This window comes from Leopardus geoffroyi, chromosome B1 (genome assembly GCF_018350155.1).
Source record: "Leopardus geoffroyi isolate Oge1 chromosome B1, O.geoffroyi_Oge1_pat1.0, whole genome shotgun sequence".
Lineage (NCBI taxonomy): Eukaryota > Metazoa > Chordata > Mammalia > Carnivora > Felidae > Leopardus > Leopardus geoffroyi.
Genome location: NC_059327.1, coordinates 139,988,318 through 140,013,478, shown reverse-complemented (window position 1 = coordinate 140,013,478; position 25,161 = coordinate 139,988,318). Strand labels below are relative to the sequence as shown.

At 49.9% G+C, this 25,161-nt stretch overlaps 1 protein-coding gene and 1 long non-coding RNA gene across 7 annotated transcripts; one reads left to right on the top strand and one right to left on the bottom strand.

Annotated features, from left to right (window-relative positions):
* Positions 1-392: 392 nt before the first annotated feature.
* LOC123595790 lies at positions 393-7,048 on the bottom strand. The gene is made up of 3 exons (XR_006711379.1): positions 6,589-7,048; positions 5,162-5,304; positions 393-1,504 (listed from the first exon to the last, which is right to left on the bottom strand). It is a non-coding gene; the product is annotated as an uncharacterized LOC123595790 (long non-coding RNA).
* PRDM8 (PR/SET domain 8) lies at positions 1,608-22,305 on the top strand. Of its 6 annotated transcripts, none has more exons than XM_045473622.1 (7): positions 1,608-2,133; positions 2,688-2,785; positions 14,075-14,325; positions 15,358-15,494; positions 17,823-18,043; positions 19,279-19,510; positions 19,916-22,305. In XM_045473622.1, exons 5-7 carry the CDS (start codon positions 17,825-17,827, stop codon positions 21,523-21,525), a joined length of 2,061 nt encoding a protein of 686 aa, XP_045329578.1. In that variant the 5' UTR covers positions 1,608-2,133; positions 2,688-2,785; positions 14,075-14,325; positions 15,358-15,494; positions 17,823-17,824; the 3' UTR covers positions 21,526-22,305. The 6 variants fall into 6 exon arrangements, with proteins under 6 accessions (XP_045329578.1, XP_045329579.1, XP_045329581.1 ...); XM_045473623.1 differs by lacking the exon at positions 1,608-2,133 and adding an exon at positions 2,405-2,429; XM_045473625.1 differs by lacking the exons at positions 1,608-2,133; positions 2,688-2,785 and adding an exon at positions 13,653-13,830.
* The last annotated feature ends 2,856 nt before the right edge of the window (positions 22,306-25,161 follow it).

The window sequence follows — 25,161 nt, the reverse complement described above, 5'->3', positions numbered from 1 at the left end:
TATCCCCTTTGAAAGGCTAGGAATCAAGACCTTTAGAGTTCTTTCTTCATCCATGTTGCTAATATATGAAACACTTTGGTCCCAACACACTGTATGAATTAAATTTTAATGTTTATTTGTTTGTTGAGAGAGAGAGAGAGAATGGGGGAGGGGCAGAGAGAGAGGGAGACGCAGAATCTGAAGCAGGCTCCTGGCTCCGAGCTGTCAGCCCAGAGCCCAACGTGGGGCTTAAACTCACAGACTGAGAGACATGACCTGAAGTCGGACGCTTAACCGACTGAGCCACCCAGGTGCCCCCCAACACACTATGTTTTAAAATTCAGTAGACAGCCTGACGGCTTCTCTCCCCTCTCAAATTACAAGGCAAAGAGAATGGTGCAACATTAAAAACAGCAGGTCTTAAAGGTTTTCTTTATGTTGGTAACCAAAAGCCTTAGGGAGGACTGAGTTCATCTTTTCAGAGCTGGTTAGATGAACAGAGTACACACAGGATGGGGAGAGGGTCTTACAGTTAGGGTTGGGGGGTGGTCTTTGTATTCAGAGAAGAAACTTCAACTTTGAGGTTTCTGAAGGGGTTCCCCGGCCCCTCCCTCCGCTCAGTCCTAGTCAGGCGGACCCCTGCCCGAGCCTCCCTCCTGAGATCCTGCATATGCTTCCTTGCTAAATGACTCTTCGCACCGTTATCTCCTCACGGGATACATCTGTTGGGTGCCTTGCATCCTCAGCTCCGCTTTCATCTCTTCATATCTCAACACATTGTTTCCTCCAGTCCTGGTGCCAGGGTGGAAGGGAGCCATCCCGCCCGGCCGCGCTCAGGGATTGGCAGCGAATGAATGATTGGCAGCGGGTATCTCTGTCAGGGCTTTGGCATGCTGCAGAGTAGAAGCCCTGTGCTAATGAATGCCATCTACACCTACCAGATGTGCCACTGGGTGACATGCCAGATCTTTTACATAATGCCATTCTGCCGGACAGGAGACAGCTGGGGGAGGGGAGTATATTTTAATGTTTTAATGCCATGGAGTCTTTTTTTTTTTTTTTTTTAATTCAGATCTCCCGCCACAGCAGATGTACCCAATCAGCTCCCCTTACACTAGGCTAAAACCTATGGCTGAGGGCATCTCTGGAGAGCTGGAGTTCCCTGAACAGATCCCTTGGCTCTCTCCTATACTCATCACACCTTTTTCCTTCCTTGAGTTTGCTCGCCTCTCCCATTCAAACTCGGGAATTTTTTTTTTAAGTTGAAGATATAAAAACACTGGAAGGATCTGAAATGAAAGGGGAGGAACCACACTTCCTACCCCTCCCCCATTCTCTCCTTCCCTATGCTAAATGTCCAAGAAGAGTTTTCTTCACCTCATCCCCTTCCTCTTCCACCGTCCACTGGAAACTAGAATGTATTTGTCCCCAAGGGTGATATCCTATCAGTGACTATCCCACGTCCTGAGTAGTTGTCTCAATGTGTAGGTGTCCAAAAATCCACGCCGTTGGAGAGGAATGTTTCCTGAAGTGGGATGAACAAAGTGGGAGGGAAGGGAAATGAGAAAAACACTTCTGACGGACAGCGGGTGTGTTTTGGCTCCCCACCCCACCCACCCCCACCCCGCCCAGCTCTCCACACTCCCGTCCCGGGGGAAACGGCTGAAACGGGGATCGGAGGAACTGCCTACTGGGTCCCCCGCTCTTTCGCTAGACCTGCCAATCGAAACCGCCCCGAAATTCGGGGGCCTTGGCAGGGGCAGGCCTCTGCTCCTCCTCCCCAAGGGCCAAACCCCTCTCTCCTTCTCCGCCACACACGCAAGCACTCAGGCCGCTCCCGCGCCGCAGACTCGCGTCCTTTGCCCGCCTCGGCCCGAGCCCCGGCCGCCAGGCCCCTTCCCTCGCACCCGCACCCCTCCCGCTGCCGAGGCTCCAGATGGCGGCTCCTCGCGTCGGGCTCGAGGCCCCCAGACGCCGCCCAGCAGCAGCCGGCGGTCGCTCCCTCCCTCCCTCCCAGCTGCTGCAGCAGAGACCAGGATGGACTGCTTTGAGAGGAGGGCAGGCTCCTGCACAGGCTCTGATTGGGACGGGAGCCCCGCCGCGGAGGGGCACGCGGGAGCCGCGCTCACGGGGAAGCAGCTTTGCAGGCCCCAGGTGAGGAAGCCGCGGCGGAGGGGGCAGGAAAAGACGGGAAAGCCGGGCCACTCTCGTGGCGCCCTCACACCCACTCTCCGTCCCTGGCCTTCCTCCTCGCACCACCTCCCAGTCCTGGCCGAGCAGTAGCTGGACCGGAGCACCCGCAAGACCGCGGGGAGCGACCGTGCAGCTGCCAGGAGGGGGCGCCCAACTCCCCTGAGCCGGGGCTGGAGGGCGGGCTTTGCTGGGGATCCCGCCGCAGCCCAGTGGGAGGCTGTCTCGGCGGGCGGAGTGCCCCCTTCTGCCGGAGAGCGGTAATGTCCAGCAGCTGCGGCCGCCCCCTTCCCCATTTTCTCCTCTTCTTCCTACCACCCTCTCTCGCTTCCTAGTTGCTTCTCTATTTACTTTGCCTGCCAGGTTCCGTTCCTACCCTCCGTGTCCCTCCTTCCATTCTGGAACCTTCCTCTCCTTCCTTCGTCCCTGCACACGCTCGGGGAAGGGTTTGTCTGCCCGCGGGGGGATGCTGGGGAAGGGGATGCATTTCAAGCCTAGACTCCGGCTCCTCTCCACAGATACTCCTCTGAGTGCCCGACACAGCAGCCCTGAGACTGGCGGCAGGGGTTGAGGTCATTCTCTCACGGGCCAGGGCCGGGCGACTCTTTATTTGCCGGTGAGTGACGCGTCCGGGAGCAGCGCTTCCCCTGAACCGGGAGTGGGGAACGAACTCCTCTCACAGGACAGATGTATGAAGTTCAGAGGCTTGGTACTGAGCCCCTTTCTCCCACCCAAAAGTCAGCCCACTCGAGGGCATCTTCCCTTTACACATATCCCTAAAAACCCCAAGTCCGTCCCCCGGGACAGTTCTCACAGCTTCCTCCTCCTAAGCAGTTTTGCCGGGTGCCGGGACGGCACTAAAAGGCCACCGCACCGGGCGTCTGTGCCCATCTGAGGTCCTCTCTAATCCCCCGTGCTCTGGCGCGTGCCCGCAGACCCTCCTCTCACCCCGGCGACGCGGCCGATGGGCATTAGACCCCCGAGAGCACGTTCCGTAAGCTCCCAGCACAAATCCCCTCGGAAACATTAATCACAACCACCAGTGAATGCAAAATGTGTGCCCGTGCCGTGTTTGCTTTTTAATCCCGAATGTAATTCTGGAAAGCAGCATCAGAAAGGGGCTCTATTAATCCCTTACACGAACAAATACAATCTCTGACCTACTAGACTTGTTTTCCTGCAGTTTCACAAAGAGTTAGCCCCACTCACTAGAGGAATGTTCAAAGACTGGAGAACTGTGAGAGACTTGCCAGGCATTTATGCAATAACGGGGTGCACTTCAGCCAAAAGGCGTACCTGTAGGACAGTGGAATCACTGGCCAGGGATCCCGAAATTCTGCAGGGGCAGCAGCAGAGTATGTCCGGGGAGGGGAGAGAGTGGGCTGGGCAGCAGGCACCTAGAGAGTTTGGAAGCCCGGGAGGAACCCCAGTTCTCTCTCCTCCACAGGCTTGGGACCCAAGTGACCTAATCTGAGGGACTACCTCCTCATGAAGGCGCTAAAGCAGGCAGAAGGGCTCACCCACAACATTCAGGGGTCAGGGTTTGACCCCCTGAGGCCTGTTCCTCGCACTTGAGATTTCATTCTCATGTCCAATTAATCATATCTCCCTTCTCCCATTTTGATCAAAACCATCTTCCAGCCCTTCATCATTGTAATTTGCACCATTGCCTTTTATCTGCGATTAATTAGGAAATCGAAGAAGATAACGGAGGGTCGGGTCAATAAATCAGCCGTAGGGACAGACGGATGGACAGACGGTTGGGTGGGGGGTACTGTGTGGGTGGGGCACTGCCAACCGAGCCCGTTTGGAGCCGCGATGGGCTGCGCCGGAAGGGGTTAAGGCGCTCGTGGCGGGCTGAGTGGAGCCTCTGCTCTGAAATAACCCCAGTGGGCACAAGCAAAGACTTCTCACTGTACTACCGCAGTGGAGAGTCTCCTGAGATTTTTTGCTTTTCCTGTTTGAGTCTAGAAAAAGAGAGAGGAGGGGATTTGGGTGGGGTGAGGGTGGGATTCCTATTCCTGTCAAAGGGGCCTCCCTCCTGGCAGATGAACAGATTTAAAGCTGGGTGTTTTTAGGCTGGGATCTATTGCTTCTGAAGATCAATAGATTTACTTGTGCATCCTTTCCTTCCCTCTCCACTTGTCTGCCAGTCTGAGGGAAAGTGAGAGGAAGGGAAGGTGGAAGGGAGGGGGAGGAAGAAAAAGAGAGACTGAGAGACTCTGTTCTTATGATCATATCACAACTCCCTAGCCAAAGAGAAAAGCTTGTAACACGGCGTGGCTCCCTGCTCTCGCAGAGGCGCAGGACGGTTCCTTATTCTTTTCTCCCTCCATGAAATCGATCACGCCTCCCAGACGGCTGAAGGAGGGCACTTTGCCACTCTTCACAGCTTCGCCCCAGCCTCTTTAGCTTTCAATTGAAAACCAATTAAAGGTTTCTATAAATCTGTTAGCTCCCCTTTTATCTGGGGACCCCTGATGCATGCGATACTGCCCTTTAGATGCCTCTTCCGTGTTTTGTTTTACAATTGTTGTATCAATATAATGCGGCCTTTCTTCTCCTGTCTCTATAGATACAGATACACAAGGAAAACCAAAGCTATTCAGTCTCCTCATTTGTCCAGCAGCCTAACAGTGGTGCCCTTTCTCTGCTGCTGCTTTCCCTGCTTCGGGAGCAGCAGTTATGGTAGAAGCAGATGGCTACTGATTGGGGGAGCTTTGTGGCTCTAATACTGAATACTTTATGGAAAAGGACTTTATCATGCTTCGCTGGGCAGAGGAACAAGGGGGTGAGATTTATGGCCAGGAAAAATAAATCTTTTCCAAGTTGTGGCTCCTTCTCACCAGTTGTCTCCTTTGCTGGTGGTGGGAGGGGGGGGTCAAAACACTGAGGAATTGGTTTTATTTTATTGTATTCTCTTTTCCGCTAACATCACTTCTTAGTCAGTCTGAGAGGAGAGGAGACTAAGAGCCAGAAGGTTATGAAATACCTTAGGTGACTGTTGCTGCATCAGCATTCTCTGCCCTCAGGAAAAAAGCAGAAGGGAATGGTCTTGAACGCTGTCTGGGGCCAGGTTTTCCCGGACGTCCTGTTAGTTCCTGGGTAAAACATCATCCTCCATTATCCTATTCTCTATAGGGAACAAAAAAGGATGTAAGTGCTCCCATCCGAAAAATCAGAGGAGGTCACTGGTATTGAAGGAGTGGGGCCCTGATGAGGCATATGGTGATGTAGGTATGCTCCCCACTCTGAAAGGGTCTGAGCTGCGAGGATGATTAAGGGATGTCTGGGAATGACAGTTTTGGGGCTCCTCATTGAATTTTCAAGCTTTGGGGAATATAGAGATTCCAACACTCCGCTGAAGGTCTAAGGCACCCCAGGATGACTGACCCTTGCATCTTTTCTCTTTTCAACCCCTCACCTGAGTTTTACCTCTCTTGAGTCAGGTATGCTCTCTGTCTGTTGCAGGAATGCAGCCCTTCTCCGTATGCAGTAGGCTGCACCTTTACTCCTCTTGCCCCCAAACCTGTTCCCTAGAGCAGTGCCACCCTCTCTTCTACCCCTCCTTTAGGTCTCCCCCTCCCAGGGGCCACGACTAAAGACAGAAATGCTCCCAACTTGCCTACTGGCAGCTGGGCACAGAGACACGGAAGCCACATCCAATCGTGGGTCTCCCATTCCACATCAGACCCCTTATCTTCTTAACATTTGACAACGACATTTTCTACTCAAGAAACGTTTGTTGAGAATCTTTCATGTTCCAAGCTCCTTTTCTCTGCCTTTCCTATTATTTTACCTTGTCCCTAGAAACTGAAGAGGAGAAGCTAGGAGGAAGGAAAGGCATGCAGCTTCCGGCCACAAGCTAATTCTAACCAATTCTGTGGGTACTATCACCCCAAATACCCACACACACCTTTGTGCACTGTTTCTCTCTGAAAATGAGGGAAAGTGAAGCAGGAAAAGCAAGATTTAAAAATTACATTTATCTAGATTTCAAAGTGGCAAGCACTGAGATACTTTAAGTAATTAACTGTTGGGGCTCCTGCTGCATGCTAGGCCGAATGCTCTGCCAGGCTTATCACATTTAATTATAACCCTCTGAGTCAAACGCTATTCTCTCTAGTTCACAGATCCCTTTCCTTCACAGGAAACAGACGCACAGAGAGGCTAACTCGCCCAGCAAGAAGTCCAGCTGGGATCTGAACCCCGGCTTCCTCTTGCCACCCTGTGAGATAAATGTTGTTTTTGCTATTTTACAAATGCGGGCACTCAAATTCAGAGAGGTTAGGTGATTCGCTCAAAGACACAGAGCTAGTAGATTCCTAATAGAAGTGTTTAGGAAGCCAAATTTGGAGCTCTTAACCACCACCCCTGGGATCCTTCACAAGAAAGAGCAATAAGGAGCCCACAACTGACCTCGGTCACCGGGCCCCGGCCTGGCCGGGAGATTTCCCAGAGCTCGAGGCTACAGGCGTGGGGGCGGACAACGCGCCTGCTCCAGGCCGCGGCTGCGCGAAAGCGGCGGGCGGCCCGGGGAGGAAGCTCAGCACTGCAGCCCCGGCCCCGAAAGGGGCTCCGTCGGCCTTGCGGCCCATAATGCTCCGCGCGCAGCCCGCGTGCGGGCGTCCGGGGCGGGGCCAGAGGCAGTGGGAGTGAGAGAACTCGCTGTGTTCGAAGTACCCCGGGCAGCGGCCCACCTCGCTCCCCAGACTTGGGTGTGGAGGGGACAGCCGCGGCTGCCCTGCACGCTCCAGAGCTCGCCCGCTGCTGAGCCGCCGCCCTTCGAGGCAGAGAAGGGGCAGCGTCGCTCAGAGGCCCTGAGCCCCGATCAGACCGGCGGCGTGGTGCCCCGGGCTTCTCTGCCCACCCACACTTTGGCTTTCTGGCTGCAGCTCTTGAGTTAACCCGCGAGGCATCCCGTGCTTTTTGTCCTACGTGCGGGGTCGAACTGCCTCAGCCTTTGCTGCCCTGCGTTTCTAACATCCCTGCGTTTCTAACGTGGCGCCGCTATCAGTTCTAACGAAAGGACCCCCTGACGACTGAGGGATGGAAGTCTAATCAGCCTCCTGGCACAAAAGTGCTGCCTCTTCCGTAAAGGGGAGGAGGGAATGGGGATTGCCGCCCCTGCTTGGAACATTCGGGCCCTTCCTTCAGTAGCAGCGATCCCTGAATACCTGAACAGATTCTTCCTGCCTCTATCCTCCAGTACCTCCTTCCGGGTTCCCTAGAAACTTCGAGAATTCCTGTAGCCTTCGCTGAGTGGCTTTGAAAGCGGGTGCACAAGTCCCAAATTTTTTAAAATGAAAACGCAGGCAGTGTTACTAACAGTGGCAATAGCCCGCACTGAATTAAGTATTTAATATGCGCCAGGTGTTGTTCTCCGCACTTGCTAAGTATCACCTCGCCCCTCTCAATAACTTTATGAATAGAATTTCCTTTACCACTCTCGGTTCTCAGATGGAGGCCTGAAGCACAGACCGGTTAAATTACCTGCCCGAGGTCAGGGGCCAGGATTCGAACCCTGAGAGTTTAGCTCCCCTAGTGGAGCTGGGGCCTGAACCTGAGTTGTTGGTCCTTCTTGGGTCAGTTCTCCAGACTTGTGAGTCAAAAGAATGCTCCCTAATAAAGGTATTGCGACCTCTCTGGGATGTCCAAGACTGAAATGAAACTAACCCCGGCTCTTGGAAGTTATCCCTTACCATCTGCTCAGAAACTGGCTTTCCAAAAGTCGTTCGCCCTGGTTTTCTGTCCTCACCGCGACCCAGGAGGCAGCTCTTTGCAGATTTAGTTTGCTGAGGAGGAAAACCAAGGCTGAGAGAGGTCACCGGCAGCCCTGCATATATGAGATAAGAATGCAGACCCGTGCCTCTGGAAAGGGGGTGGGTGCATGGCGCCTCTGGAAAGGGGGTGGGTGCATGGCGGGCGGGGAGACACTGCCTACCAGAGCACGTGCGAAGCGGGCTGGGAGGAGGGTGGTGGTAAAAAGAGCATTGCTGTTCCCTCGCGCCAGCCCTCAGGATGCCTTTCTACGAGGCAAGTGGCGCCTAGCAGGAGACAAGGGCTGGCAATAATTCCAGGGAGGCAGCAGCACACTGGAGACTATGGAACACATGGCGCTTCCTTCCTGCTCAGTCCAGGGCGTGTCTGGAGCACACCCAGCTCACCTCGTGGCCTCTTCTCCCTCCCACCCCCTCCCTCACGTTCATGGTTTACGTGAGCTGCTTCTAAAAGAGAGATCCCCTGTTGAAGGTGGCAAGTCTTGTTCTGTTCAGGTCCTGTCTAGTGTGAGGCTCCATACTCTTTGGTGACTCATCCCAAACATAGTGGGAGCCGTGTCTTCCCTTCATGATACTGTCAGGGTAATCTCCTGAGTCTCTCCCAGGGTGACCTTGTTAGCCCACATTGAGCCCCATGTCTGTCATTGGCCTTCTCTGCACTCAGCTCTGTCGCTGTGCTCTTTACTAAGACATGGACACCAGGGACTCCAGACATCAGAAATTGTCTGCGTGTAGCAGGCATAAAGCATGGAACCAGCCACACTCTCAGTAGTACATTGACTTTCCCCAAGATATTTTCACACATTCAGATGATCCCCACTTGTCTGAGACGTTAACTTCCCAGAACCCCAGGTAAACTGACTCTGCAATGTAGATAATGCTATGAGGCATCTGATCACACACACAAGGTACTAGATACTAAAATCATATGTGGGAAATCTATTCTTTAGAACTCTATTCAATTTGGCTTCTCCTGGAACAATTGCTCTTCTATATGACTTCGCACAAACTATCTTCTCCAGAACTATCCTACGTGAAAACATACAACAAGGAGCACCGCCTACTTTGTGAACTTGGAGCCAAGAAAAATGATAGTCCTGAATGTTTTTTTTTTAATTGCTACCCTCAACAATATTCACTCCCAACCAGCTTAAACACACACACACACACACACACACACACACACACACACACACATGCTAGAGAACCATATCTGATTAGATATAAAAATTGTTCAGACCTAAACTGAATTCTAGGCCTTTGGGAAACCTCAACATCCAGGTCTTTATAGTCAATATGTTTATTTTTCTTAGGATTTTGTGAATAATTTATTTTATATTTCTGGATATTATTTATTTTTAAAATATGAATTTTCCTCAAAACTTTAGAAGAGATTATGAATTATATCTTGGTTATGTTTATATTATATTACCAGAAGACTATCAAATCAGTCTGGGAACTGTCCTTTCAATCAGCAAGAGAACAAATATAACTTTCAATCTCCTTGCATGTTATTTCTAATATTTGGTAATGTATCTACAGTATTGTTTATAGTAGTCATGCAGTTACTGCTGTTTGTGACAAGTTGATCTTTGAATTCTCTAAGATACCACTTCTCCAAGTATTAGAATTGAAGAAAGACTTACATTGGTAGTTTTTAAGTGCCTATGATGCTTGAATCAAAATCATGAAAGATGGTTTTCACTCAAACAGTCCAATATGTTATATGACCAGGGGAGCAGTTTAGGTATGAGAGCATAGTTTGTGAAGAAATCAAACTATATTTCCAAGGCTCTAGCAAAGCAATATGATTTGGTGCTGTGTGGTTACTGACTGATATCTATTCCCCCAAATCTTTTTCCGTTTTTTTCCCCTTTATTTGCCTCCCTTTTCCTCAGAGAAAATCAGATGTCTGCCTCTCTCTTTAGCCTTCAGGAAAGTATGCCATGGACAGATTCCAAGCTAGAAAGTCCTGGGCATGTGTGCATTCTTCCTAGACCCCCTTCCCAGGAGAGGAATGTTTATGCTGCTCATCCCCCAGCAGCCCAATTGAAAATCAAAGTCCATACCCCAGAGAACTAGCTGGGATCAGATGCTAGGTATTTCTCCTAGTATTAACCCCGTGTAAGTCAATCAGAACCTGTCTTTTTAACTCAGGAATCATACACAGCCTAAAATAGAGAGATAAAGAGGTGAGATTCAAGTACTGAGTGTTGGGATAATGTCCCTTCTCCTGGCTGCGTAAAGAAATTTGATGTAGGACCTCTCAACGTGGTGACATTCCTAAGGCCTAGAGTCAGTCTTCTTAAAATCTGATGCTCTCTCCCATTTGAGACCGCTCCACAGCCCTTGGTCCCCAGTCTGCCTGGAAAGCTGAGATCAGGGAGTGAGGAAGCTTGGAGTGGTGACTGTGGCCCTACTTATAGTTCCTTCTGTCCACCCTCCTCCTCCTGCTGAGACCTATTCAAGCACTGTGGTGTCTGAGTCTAGGAAGGACATTGTAACCTACAGATTTGACAAAACTGGGATAGTCCTTGCCAGCTCTCTAGATATTATATGGGGAGTGGTATAAAAGCTGGGAGAACCTAACAGGTCAGATGCTGGATATTGGATTTGGTTCACAGGTTACAGTCACACAGGTGAGCATGAGGCACTGATTTCAGATTTGTGGTAGTTGTCTCCAATATTACCTCAGTTGGCCAGCCCTGCTAAAAGTCATACTCAGAAGCTAGTAAGCCAGTTAACTAGGACTCAGATCCAGGAGAGGAAATGAATTACACAAAGTCCTCAAAGGCTATCCAGCTCAGAGCTGAACTCCCAAAAGAAGGGGAAGGGCAACCTGAGATCCCTCAGAGTTATAAGCTTGAGAAAGGTAGGTTATAACCATAATGAGAATAGTTGTAGTAGAGCAGCAGCATTAAAAAACAACCCTATTTATTGAGAAACAGGATGAAGCAAGAAAAATGTGAGTCAGGAGTAATGATCTCTGAACTTGAGAGACTGGAGACCCTCCTCCCAGGCTACAGAATTATCCATCCTTTGAGAGTCTGGCTATCCCTGGACCAGCCTGGCAAACATTCACTCCTTTATCCCTGATGAACCATCTATAGTACTTAGGCAAGGAATAGACCCAAACTAAGATTGCCATGTACACTTATACAAAACAAAGTGCCCCCCATCCCTGTAAACTTTTACCCAGTCAGCAAGTCTGCCTCTTCTTGTCTCTGAGTTACCCCTTAGAACATTTCTTATTCTCCAAGATAAGGCTGTGTAATGCAATACCCTTCCATGAAGTTCCATTCTGTACCTCCCCCCAACACTCACAGCCCCATCCAGAGACTTCCCTGTGTGAAATTAGTAAGTGTAGGAAAAAGTCTCCACAGTCTGTTTCATTGACCATCCTCTTGTCTCCCAGTGCATTTTCCCTCTTACCATGAATTGCTTTTTTTTTTTTTTTTCTTTTTTTGGCAACTGAGACTTGCTGGTGTAGTGCTTTGGAAATAGGATTAGAGGGGGATGGACCAGGACTTGGAAAGGAAGAGAGAAAGCAAAATAATGTGCTTTCATTCTTAAAGGGTAATAATCCTCCTGAGTGAGTTATTCTTGGAGACTTCACCAGCCTCCTATCAACTGAAGTTGAGGTATTTGGGGGCCCCATTTCTCTACCCTGGGAGGAGAAAGGGCATTTCCATTCTAATACTCTCTAAGAATCAGATTTCCTTTCTTACACTTTCTCCACCCTCTCACTTAGTTCATAAAAGGCACCACCTCCGGAATCATTCATCAACATCTCTCCAGCCTTCTCTTCCAAAACAATACTGCAGTTGTCTACGTGTGTGTGTGTGTGTGTGTGTGTGTGTGTGTGTGTGTACCATAATTGCAGGAAGCCTTGCTAAGGCAGAGCAAGGTGAACATACCTTCACTCTTCATTGTTGTCTCTCTAATTATTTAATTGGAAATAAAATCCCAGGGAAAAGAGCTCCAAATATAAACCCATTGTTCCATGTGAATTAGATCAAACTATTGACTGAGATGCATTTTTATAATACTGTTTGCAACTGAATAAATGCCTCAATCCTTCATTTAGTATCAGTGAATTCCAGGAAGTAATAACGCAGAGTGATTTCAAAGTAGTTTATGCACCATTTTAGCCCATAAATTTCTAGGGAAATAAAAGTAATTTCTACATTTTCTTTACATCCTATTAATAATTGTCATTAAGACCATTTATATTACCGGGCAAAATGTGCACCACTCAAAATACTGGAAAACCCTCAAAGTAGGAATGCTGAGCTTAATCTTACCCATAGTTGTTTTTTGCTATAGCAGTCATTCAATACATAAGATAGAGAGTTGGTTGGATTCATAGAATGTTAGAAATTCTTTTATTTGGGATTTTAATTTGAAATCAGTAGGGGAAATCTTAATTAGGGGTCAGAAAAGTGGAATTGAGAACAAGTATCTGATGACCAGATTCTCAATACATCTCTCCCCTCACTGATATATAGAATCTTAGCTATTTTCTAGCTTGGGATTTGGACAGTCAAGCTCCCCACACCCAACTTAAGTGTCAGAAGCATTTTTTTTTTAATTTTTATACAAACTGGAGTTTAGGTTTCAGAACTTCAGAGGAGACATAGTCTAAGTGTCCTGTATATTTAAGAAAAGAAAGGCCAACGGAAAGAAAAATGTTTTCCACTTAGAGTTTAAGGTTATCTAAGTGCCCACACACTGAAGTGGATGCTTTTATATTTACAATATGTAGGAGAATTTTTTTTAATGGAATTGAATGGAGAGATGACTCTTCCTGGGAAGGAACACTTTCTGTTCTCTGCATAACAGCAAAAGGAGGCTCCAAGGAGTGTTCTGATCAACAGTTTAATGGAATAAGGGTCTTGGGCACTGCACACACACACACACACACACACACACACACACACACACACACTGTCACTTTGTCAGGCTGGAACACCTCTCTAAGAGACCACAACTCTCTTTTGGCTACTTTTTTATCTTAACTTGCTGTTGTTAACATCTGTGCCCCTCCTGCCATTTCTTTTTCCTTTTTTTCTCTGAATTCACTTAAGTGTCTGGCCACTATTCTTCATCCCTGCAGGTTATCTTCCAGATGTTTGAGGCATTTTTTTTTTGACACTTCTAATTCTTCCACCCTTTTTTAAAACAAGTGATAGGGGAAGGAGAGATGCTTTCTTGACAGAGAGGCAGAGAGAGAGAGAGAGAGAGAGAGAGAGAGAGAGAAAGGATATATGAATGAAGCATCCAGTCATAAGACAACTAGTGGCTAAAACACTCAGATTCTTTAATATGGACTTGTGAAAGCCCTCAACATTGAGCTTTGGTCAGAGTTGCCCTTTACCACAATGTTTAAAAGTGTTCATACATGCATAAAATAAATGATAGGTTAAGATAAAAGACAATTCCCGTTTAAGAAGCTTTGAAACTCAGTAGCTAACCTGGAAATTCCCCTCATCCTCCCTAATGTATAGGGTTTTGCCTAATATATAGGGCTTTTGCAACCCTTCTTTGCCGGAGTCCCAGTTTACACCGAGGCAGGCGCCCGGTCTGATCAGAAGAACTCGGAACTTGTTTCTGGGGGGGGGGGGGGGGTCGGGGAAGGGGGCTAACCAAGACTGGGTGGAAATGGCTGTGGGTGGGTAGGGGGAGATAGACATTAAGAAGAGAACTCACGTAGTCGGAAATTACTCCCACATTTTTATTTCTCCTCGGCAAAAACCTTCCCTGGCCTCCTTGGACTGCGGGTGCGCGAGGAAGGGCACGTTCTTCGCTGTCCCACGGGGAGCCAGAGGGAGGTCTCGAAGTTGAGAGAGGGTCAAACACTGTATGCACCTTTCCTTTTAAGGTACTCTCTGATAACCCCCAAACCACTTACCTTATTGCAGCCTGGATTAAAACAAAAACAAAAACAAAAACAAAAACCGAGGCTGTGTCCTTCCTAAGTCGTGGTTCTGTTCGGTCCACTTAAGCCGGCTACACAATCTGATTCATCCTAAAGCTAACATACTGCCCCCTTTCAAAGCGGTGGTGTTGTGGGTGGGGCTGAGAGAGTGGAGCTGTCTATACACTAAAGGTCTTTCTTCCCTTAGGATTTGGTAGTTGAAAGGTGAAAGAGAACCCTGAGATCCCCCAGCGAAAATGTGTTGCGGCCCCTGTGGAAGGAGTCAACTTTCAGGCTGTTAAAGTCCTCAAGTCATTAGCTTCAGCTGCTGCACTAAAGGGGCAAGCCAGCGCCTCTAAGTGGCTTAGCGCACAAACGAGGCTCCCGAGACGGCCGCGGCAACCCCATCCGCTCTTCCACCACCGGCTGCACGTGAATTGCTCTCCGGAGCCCATCTCGGTAATAATTTTTACTTTGACGACCCCCCTCCGAGGTCTTAGAACACGGGCCACCCCCAACATGGGACCCCCTCCGGGACAACCAAGAGCTTGCCAGGCAGCGGAAGAGCTGGGACTGCTTGAGCCTAGTAACCTGGATTCTTCCCACCCTTCTCCCCCTCACCTCTCCCCCCGCCCGGGTACTCGAGTTCTGGGACCAGAAGACCCCAGTAAGTCCCCTGCTGCGATCTGGTGGCATCCGCGCTCCAGCATCCTCACCCCATCTCTGGATCCGGGGGGAGACAGAGCCAAGTTCTCACCAAAGCGCATCCTTTCTGAATCTTGCTCGGAAGGGCATGGTAGGGTGAGCGCTCCAAGGGAGAGCTGGCGCCGTTTTATCACCCCCAGGCAACTAGCTGCGCAAATCAGCGGTGGCTCAGTGGCCAGAGAATCCCGAGGGGCTAATCCGTAACCCTCCTCCCCTTCGCCAAACTCAGACTCGGGAAAGGCGCGCGGGGTCCGTGCGCGCGCTGGGTGGCCAGCTCTCTGCCAGAGGTCCTCCAAGTGCCAAGAGAAACGGAGAAAGGCCCGCTCCAGGTCTTTTGGTACTCCCCTTTCTGACCTCGACACTGATTTCCCCCTCCTCACAGTCCCAGAGGGCCGAAGCTTTAGGAGGATGCGGGCCAGGCTGCGCCCAGAGAGGCTTTGCCACTTGGGGAGCTCAGGACCTGCGGGGCGCAGGCAGGCCAGAGAGACCGCTTCGAGGCAGGCGGCGCCGGAGGGAGCGCCCAGCCCAGCAAAGAGTTAAAGGGAGGGGACGTGGGCTGTCACGCGTCATTGGGCAGATTATGTGCAGCAAACAAAAAGTGTGTGTCTGCGTGCCAGTCAGTCACTGCATCGGGTCCATCTGTACAACTCTCTCCGCGCGCTCTCGCTGTCTCGCTCTCGCTCTCACCCCTCTTACTCTCTCCTCATCTCTTTCACCCCATCTCTCCATCTCTCTCTCTCTCTCCCTCTCGCTCTCTCTCTCCCTCTCTCTCTCTCCTCTCTTTAGGCACAGCCTACGAGACAGCAATACCAACACCTCTTGACATGGAAATGCACTGATACAATAGGCAAAAGAAGCACTCGATTGCCTCTCCCGGTTCCAGGTGGCCTTATTTGGGCGATTCGTTCCTGACCTTATTCCTGGTAAGTGTCCGTGCTTTGATGTGGGAGGGGGATGGGGAGGAAGGCAGGTTTGCTAGGGGAGAGTGGAAAATTTTGCCGTCCGGCTCGTCATCTACCAGAAGAGAAGGGATCTCTCCCGGCAATACGGTTATACAAAGGGAGGAGCGGGTGGGGAGCACTTTGCGGGAGAAGCGAGCGACTGGGGAACGCGCGGCCGCCAGACAATGCCTGCCTATCGGGAGGGCGAGCGGCCGGCGGCAGCCGCGGGCGCTCCGCGAGCCCCGCGGGCTCTGGGGAGGACCCTCCCCCCCGGACGCTGAGCGCGGGGCCTGGAGCCGGCGGCGGAGCTCTGAGCGGCTGGGTGCACGGGCGACCGCACGCCGGCCGGCGAGCCCGGGCTCTCGCCCAGCGGTTATTGTGGCCGGCTCGAGGCTCGTGGCGGCCGCCGCGGCGACGCGAACCCCTATTAGCGCGGCGTAGCGAGGATCTTTTCACCATATTGTTAGGTAGAACTGCATTTTAATGATTGCGTCCCTGCTGTTGCCCGAAGTGACGGGGCGACCTCCCGGCACAATGAAACGCTTGTGTGAAAGAGACTTTTAAAAGGAGGAGAGAAATTGAGGCATAAAACGCTGAATTGAGGAAACTGAAAAGGAGAGAATAGGATTCCGTTGAAAAGGAGATGAGAGGTTCTGAAGGCTTTTTATTTTTTAACGTATTTAAATTTGCAGTTAGAGGTCAGAAAGGCTACGTGTGTGGGGTAAAAGATGCCCAGAGATAGATGCTGTGATAAAGTAAGTTTCTACTTTATGGATATTTTCTCTTGTTTCTGTCTGGCAGATACAGCCCAATACTTGACATTTGCCGGATGTAGCGGTGTGAATGGAAAAAGAGGCTGACCAAAGTTTCATGCTCTGTTAGCTGGAAAGGAAAAAAAAAAAAAAAGCTCTACCTTGTAATCACATTTGCAAGATTAATTGGTTAATAGACATTAGGATAAAAATGGACATTACTAATATTATTCCATAATGAACAGCTACTCAGGAAAAGAATTAGGTCTACTCTTTCCTGCTACTTAAATTATACAAAGCATACATAAATTATTGCCTATCTCAACGTTGTTAGGGAAAAACCAACTTGGGGGAGTCTTTTAATCAGTCAGAGTTAAGAAGGCAGTTAGTTCAAGGCCAGTTTAAAATTTAAATTCCTGCTTTGTTTTTGTTTAAAAATGACAAGTTTTGGAAGGGTGTCCAGTGGCAAAGGAAGGAAAATGTCTCTTTATGACAGTTTAATACAGAGCCCTCCATCAGGGCATTACTCTAAATTGCTGTGGATTAGTCGGAGAGCCCACAGAGGTCTACACAAGTGGGGCTGCCCCCTCTTGCCCAGACAGGGTCATATCTGGGGAAGGGAGATTTCACCAGTCACTGCACACACAGTATTTCAACCAGGGGACACTTCAGGCCTGCCCTGTACCTGCTACTTCATGAGGTACATGCAACTCAATCCACCCCCTTGTATAACAAGGTAACTGGGATTCACCCTCATCCATAAATAAGCATGTCGAGAAAAAAATAATTACCTCTGCTTGCTGCTTTTAATTAAAGCCTCGGAGGGACAGTGTTGGATTATGGTAATGAGCAGACATACATCCCCTCTTGTAGGCTGCAGAGAAAGGTTAGCTGACACAGAATCAGTGGCCCAGACACTCCACTTGAAATCCATTCGCCATGCTCGGCTGTCTCTGCTTGCTCACTAAGGCTGCTCCCCTCTTTGGAAGAAAACAAAACAAAACAAAACAAATCAACTCCTGGCCACTCAGTTCAATAAACAAGAAGAGAGGAGAAGAGCTTTCTCCCAAGGGTTGAAAGTTATTTTCAGTCAGGAATCTATATGCTAGTAAAAAAAAAAAAAAAAAGAAAAAAAAGAAAAGAAAAGAAAGAAAGAAAGAAAAAAGAAAAAGGAAAAAGAAAAAAGAAAAAATCCTATTGTTCTCCCCTAATCTGGTCCCAAATCCTGGCCCATCCTCCCCCAAGCTGATGCAAAAACCCGATCTCTCTTTCCTAGCCCTGTTTTCCTTCTGGAGAGCAGTGCACTCTGAGCTCCCACTCTTCCAATTATTTTGAAAAGCGAGTGAGGGGTGGGAAGGAGAGGAAAGTACTCCTTAGTTGTCATTTTCAAAATGCTCCAGACTTAATCTGCCACTGGCTTTATTTTGGAAATAAAGGCTATGCAAAAATCAGGCAAATTCAAGAAAATTTTGTCTAAGAGTTGAAATGTTCTGCCTGGATTCATAGAGGCAAAAGGAATAATATAAATTGTTTCCTTGTCCTGTGTATCTGTCTCCAGTGATGGAGGATTCAGGCATCCAGCGGGGCATCTGGGATGGAGATGCCAAGGCTGTCCAGCAATGTCTAACAGATATTTTTACCAGCGTTTACACCACCTGCGACATCCCTGAGAATGCTATATTCGGTCCCTGCATCCTGAGCCATACTTCCCTGTATGACAGCATAGCTTTCATTGCGCTCAAGTCCACAGACAAGAGAACAGTCCCTTATATCTTCCGGGTAAGTCTTGGCCAGTGGTGCACAGGGTATGAGGGTAATGCCCTGTTGAAAACTGACTAAGAATCCTTCAAATGACAATCTGAGATAGGTTCTGAATGTAGAAAGTGAAATAATGTGAGACATCCTATTTAACAGATCAAAACATTAAAAACAGAAAAACAAAAATTAAGCTCAAATTATTGGCAACTGATTTCTGGAATAAATGACAAAAATTTGATTCGGAGTACCAGGTGTATCTAAATTGCTGCCTCATGGGGCGCCTGGGTGGCGCAGTCGGTTAAGCGTCCGACTTCAGCCAGGTCACGATCTCGCAGTCCGTGAGTTCGAGCCCCGCGTCGGGCTCTGGGCTGATGGCTCAGAGCCTGGAGCCTGTTTCCGATTCTGTGTCTCCCTCTCTCTCTGCCCCTCCCCCGTTCATGCTCTGTCTCTCTCTGTCCCAAAAATAAATAAACGTTGAAAAAAAAAAAAAATTTTAAATTGCTGCCTCAGTCCTAGGCTCTCCTGGTGATAAACACAACTTCCTTAACTTTGGGGCAGATTTCAACCAGGGTTGAAGCTGTTTGCATAATAACTACTCTCTGTAAGTTCTTTTATTATAAGCATTGGCTGCATTTGTGTTCCAACCTAGGAGGCCTAGTTTTCTCCTAAATGTTACTCTTTCTAGTAAGCTAGCTAGTACCCAGAATTTGTATTTAATAAAGATGTTAATGGCTTGACAATAAAACAGCATTAAATTTGTATGAGTTTCAAGATATAATTCTTCTCTCATTCTGTCTTTCCAAAGAAAAACTATTAATTGTTGAAGGCAAAATTAGGAGGATGAATCAATGCCACAGAATAATTTCTAAGATCTAAACTTGCTTTTTTAACTTCCAGAAACAGACAAAATCCCTCACACTTGTGTAATGTGAGATAATTGAGAAGTGCATTCTCAAGAGGTTAATACTAATTTAAATTGTAAGGAAAAATTTCCTCACCAATATGTGAAAACCACAGTTTCATCTATATGATTGATACAGTGTTTCAAAGGACGGTTATCTTGCCTCCTGGTTACAAAAACGAAGATGGGTGCCGACCTGGGTCTTGGTTAAGCTTGAGCTCAGATAATTCTCTGGAAAAGAATAACATAGAGGAAATGGTCCGGTTCCTCTGGCTTCATTCTCTCACAGGAGTCTCCCCCACCCCTCATCCCCATCCCCTACCTCCTTGTATTCTTTCTTTTTTCCAAACTGTAGGTAGACACCTCAGCAGCAAATGGTTCTTCGGAAGGTCTCATGTGGCTGCGTCTCGTCCAATCAGCCAGAGATAAAGAGGAACAGAACCTTGAAGCCTATATAAAAAACGGACAGCTGTTTTACCGCTCTCTCCGCAGGATTGCCAAAGACGAGGAGTTACTAGTTTGGTACGGGAAAGAACTGACTGAGTTACTCTTGCTCTGCCCCTCTAGATCCCACAGCAAAATGAATGGTAGGTTGGCTCGCGACCTGCGACGGGGCCCTTCGCTAGCGGGGAAGACGCAGGGAGAGGCGGGGGCTCCCTCGGGCGCACTGTCGTCTTTCCTCCCTTAGGGCGACTGGGCAGGGAAACTTCGAGCTGGGACAGATAGGTGAGGATGAATCGGGGACACTAGGCTTGATGACTGCACTCCTCCCCCGCGCCCCAAATCAGGAGGGAAAGTTAGATCAGGTCGGACAGGATACTCTTTTCTCAGGCACTCAGGTCCTGAGAGATGAAGGTGGATTTGTGAAAAGGGTGATGGCAAACTGGTCTGGAGACGATGCTTAGTAATCCTGTGGTGTGCCTGTGTGTGTGCGCGCGCGCACGTGTGTGTGTGTGTGCGTGCGTGCGTGTGTGTGGTGTTTTCTCACTAAGCAGGGTCGTCCCCTTACACATGCCTGGAATGCAGCCAACGTTTCCAGTTTGAGTTCCCCTATGTGGCGCATCTGCGCTTCCGCTGTCCCAAGAGACTTCACAGCGCTGATGCCAGCCCCCAAGAAGAGCAAGGCGGCGGCGTGGGCACCAAGGATCACGGGGGCGGGGGCGGTGGCAAAGACCAGCAGCCGCAGCAACAGGAAGCGCCCTTGGGCCCCGGCCCCAAGTTCGGCAAAGCCGGACCTATCCACCACTACCCGGCCCCCTCCCCCGAGGGCAGTAACCAGCCCGCGGCAGGCGGCGGCGGCGGCGCCAAGCCCTCCACGGACTTTCACAACCTGGCCCGGGAGCTCGAAAACTCGGGGGGAGGCAACAGCTGCTCCCCCGTCCGGGGCCTCGGTGGCGGCGGCGGCGGCGGCCACCAGGAGGCGGAGCTGAGTCCCGACGGCAACGCCACAGGCGGCGGCAAGGGGAAGAGGAAATTCCCGGAGGAGGCGGCGGAGGGGGGCGGCGGCGTGGGGCTGGCGGGGGGCCGGGGCCGCTTCGCCGAGCGGCCCCTGACCGCCTCCAAGGAGGACTTGGTGTGCACCCCGCAGCAGTACCGCGCCTCGGGCAGCTACTTCAGCCTGGAAGAGAACGGCCGCCTCTTCGCGCCGCCCAGCCCCGAGACGGGCGAGGCCAAGCGCAGCGCCTTCGTGGAGGTGAAGAAGGCGGCCCGAGCGGCCGGTCTGCAGGAGGACGCGGCCGCCGACGGCGGGGGCGCGGCCGCCGAAGACCAGGACGCGGGCGGCGGCGGCGGCGGCTCCTCCACGCCCGTGGCCGCTTCGCCGGCAGGCGCCGACAAGCTGCTGGCCCCGCGGCCTGGGGGCCCGCTGCCCGGCCGGCTGGAGGGCGGCAGCCCGGCGCGGGGCAGCGCCTTCACCTCGGTGCCGCAGCTGGGCGGCGCGGGCGGCAACGGGGCGGGCGGTGGCGCGGGCGCCGGGGCCTCCGGCGGAGCGGGCGGCGGCCAGGGCGCCGCGTCGGACGAGCGCAAGAGCGCCTTCTCGCAGCCGGCGCGCTCCTTCTCCCAGCTGTCCCCGCTGGTGCTGGGCCAGAAGCTGAGCGCGCTCGAGCCGTGCCACCCCGGCGACGGCGTGGGCCCCACCAGACTCTACCCCGCCGCCTCCGACCCTCTGGCCGTGAAGCTCCAGGGGGCCGCGGACCTGAACGGAGGTTGCGGGGCCCTGCCGAGCGGTGGCGGCGGCGGCCTGCCCAAACAGAACCCCTTCCTCTACGCCACCGCCTTCTGGCCCAAGAGCTCCGCTGCCGCCGCGGCGGCGGCCGCGGCGGCCGCGGGGCCCCTGCAGTTGCAGCTGCCCTCGGCGCTCACGCTGCTACCGCCTTCCTTCACCTCGCTGTGTCTGCCCGCGCAGAACTGGTGTGCCAAGTGCAATGCCTCCTTCCGCATGACCTCCGACCTGGTGTACCACATGCGGTCGCATCACAAAAAGGAGTACGCGATGGAGCCCTTGGTGAAGCGGCGGCGGGAGGAGAAACTCAAGTGCCCCATTTGCAATGAGTCCTTCAGGGAGCGCCACCACCTCTCCAGGCACATGACCTCGCATAATTGACACGGAAAGGACCCTAGCTTTCCACGCGCGCACAGTCACAGTCAAGCCACCTACAGGAAAAACACGCGAGGACATCCACCACCTCCTTGTGACCTGAAACATTGCACCCAAAGACAGACACACACACACATACACGTGCCACCCCAACCTTCTCATTGACCTGTTTACCCGAGACCTGCATTATACACGCAGACACACACACGCACGCACGCACACACACGCACGCACGCATACAAGACAGGATGGTGGATTTTTGATTGGGTGGGTTGTTCGAGGGGTTTTCTTTTGAATGCACGCATTTTCACTTTCCAAAAACAAAGGTACATTTTTAAAAATGTCATATATTGCAACATATTGATGCATTTGTCATACGTTTCTACTTAAATTATTAAGCACTTACGGTTTAGATGTAATAATTATATGTAAGGGCAAAATTTATTTTAGATATAAAGTAAAGGAGGAGGGTGAGATGCTTTCTGCATTTCTTGATGACAGTTTGTGTTCTTACAAAAAAATAAAATAAATAAAAAGGGGTCACCATTCAATTTAAGTTTCCAGGGGGAAGTGCATGTATCATGAAATGATTATGGACTTCAATGAAGAATGTCATCATTATGTAAATATGTATTTCCTTTTAATACAAAGTGTAATTTTGTGCCAGTGAAATGGAGTCTGAATAGTTATGTGTTTCTTTTATCCCTGGAAAGATTTATTAAACTTTATAGATTATCCAGGTATGTTGGATGCTTTGACAATAAATGACTATTTTCTTCAAAGCAATTATTTGGAAAGTGTTTTTAAATACTTGTTTTGTAGCTCAGGGCTACACTTTGAGTAGAGACCACCTATTTTCATTGAGTCTCTGAAGGAGGAGATGATAGCAAAAGAGGGATAATTAATCCCATCCCACTTATATCTATTCACCCTAAGCCGATACTGAGCCTAAAAGGGAGAAGACAAAGCTTGATTATTGTTGGGAAAATCTTTAGCTGGAAAGTGGTGGTCTTCTTCATATAAGGACAAATCATTTAGACAAAGATGTCTGCCATGAAGCTAGCCTGTCAGTGGGATGTCAGCATTCTTTTCAGCAGTAGGGTAATTAGCATCTTCACGAGTGGCCAGAGACAATTTTCAGGCCTGGATCAGAGAAGCCAGATGAAAGGGCCACTTTAATTCTACTAAGTGATGCCTACATGGAGGAGTATCTTGTCCTCTAGAATCCTTCAGCATTCTGTCACTACCTATTAGGAGGCCCAATGGGGGAGTTTCTTTAGAAACCAAGTTGAAATGACCATGATAGTCTATGTATTGCGGGGCTCAGCTTTCCCTCTAAAGGCTTGAGCAGCTGCACTGCACAGCCTTTGTGGGGTGGTAGTTGGGGGGGGGGGGGGGGAGGAACCAGTCCTGGAGAATTACCATACAGAGGAATCTGAGAATTCTCCTCCTCTTTCTGCTCTGCCTCTTATGAAAAGTCTCTCTGTACTCTTCATATATGGACAATTCTTAGTTAAGTTCTTCAGCAACCATTAGGTGCAAAACCAAATAAATGATGAACCTTTAGTTCTTACAGTAGCATGCATTTAATCCATTAATCCACAAACACTCCCCTAACAAATACTGCACTGGTTTATCTATCACAGGAGGTATTCTTTCCTATTTTTTCTTTCTTCACATCTTGCCAGCCTTCCCCTATGTCAGAAGGACATCTGTGAAAAAGTCTGAAGAATGAAAATTGCATATTGTCTCACTGAAGGCATTCAACGGTTCCCCCTCTAAAAAGATTTTAAAGCCTTCATTATCTTAAGGTGACCACAGAAAAAGTTATGATTAGGGCAGGGATCAAGCAAAGACCAGGGGTAGGGCAAAGAATTGTATCCACAGTGTGAACCCTGTTTGGCAGAAAAGTAGGTTGACTTTCTTATCATCTAAGTACTGTTCTGTGCCACATTACTCTGAGGCCTGTTCTCAGTTTTCACAGGCAACAGTTGGACAATGTGAAACACTAGTCCCCAGTAAAGTGGAATGAGAACAGACCAAAATTTCAGTTCTAACTGTTACTCATGACTAACATGACTCTGCATCATTACTGGCATCCTTTGATTTAGCTGCATCTTGGTTTTCTCATCTATACAATGAGTGAGGCGGGTTAAACTACTTCTAGCAATGGGGAATTATTTTTGCTAATGGGCTAATCGGGTCCCAATTAAATCTAAAGGGGAATGTGTAGAGAAAAGACCAAGAATGGTCATGAAGCAAATTCAATGGCAAGAAGTGAGAAAGGTATTTGGAGACAAATGAAACATGGGCCTCAGGAGATCCTTAAATCACAATGCTTGAGAGGCTAACTAAATTGTCCATACCACTGAGATGCTAGTGGATCTTCTGAGCAAAATATCTTTAAAACCAGCCCACCAACAAACAACACAGGTTGCTTGGGGCCTCACTTTCCAAAACACCCCCCCCCCCAAAACTTAAATGCCCCTATGTTTCTGTTCCAGTCGTCCAGAATCTCCTCTTCATCAGCTGGCTTTGTTACCTATTGGGGATTCAGAGATGAACTTAGGTCTAGAAAAAGGTAAGTAGATGCTGCTTTTTGTAAAGTCTGGAAACATGTAGTTTGAAGGATATGTGTAGATTTCCCTTGTGTTTTCTTTTGTATGATCGTTAATTTAGTCACACTCTCAGAAATAATGCTCAATCTTGGCTGAGCTACGGCCCAGGCAATGCAGGTAGGTGTGTTCACGGCAGATACTTGAGGGCTGGGCTCCTGTGGTGATCAATTTGCCCATGAGATCTTTTTGGCGGGAATTATTAGGGGAAGGGTGCTCAGAGCTAGTCTGCCTTCAGCCAAGACAAACTGAGAAATGTTTCATTTTAATGCTGCCTTTTCAAGCTTCCTGATGTATGTTAACTCTCTCCACGTCTGAACTTTCTCAGATGAGACTTTCTGAGATTCCATAGCCTCACCCATCTGCCCAGCTAGCCGAGGTCACTGAGGCCAGGGGCATAGATGTCTGCTCACAGCTGCAAAGGTAACAAGGTCACAAGGTCATGCAGGCTTGCAGCTGTATTGGTCAGCTGAAGTTCAGGCAGGTGGCCTGAGGTCACAGCCCTGAGACCGAAGGTTCTAAACACCGGGGAAAGGGAAATCAACCTGTTGCTGCTCCAGGATCTGCTCTGTCCCAGTCGGGGGCAGAATACCGGGTGCCTAGGGCCTTCGATCTCCAAGCGTGCTCTCTGAGCCGATTCCGAATCCCTCTCCTCTTTCGGCTTTTGTCAGTGGGGTAGGCTAAGGGCGGGGAGAGGTGGGGGGACGCCTGTATTTCCCAGGATCTGCTTGCAGGGTATAGTTTACGCCCATAGGCTGAGCAACTGAAGGGCCCCAGAAGACACGCAGATCCTGCACCTGTTCCAAGGCGTTTCAGAGGGGAGACCGAAACCCGACCCGCCGGAGAAAAGTGCCCAAGGTCCCGGGCCCACTTCTAGGTTATTCGGCTGTTGGAGGCCCAGAGTCTCGAGTTTTGCAGTGGCCGCCAATCGCGCCAGTTCCAAGCACCCGTCTGCCGCCGCAGTTCCGCGCCGCGGTGGACAGGGTGGGGATGGGAGACAGGTGTTCTAGCCTTAGTTCTGCATTTC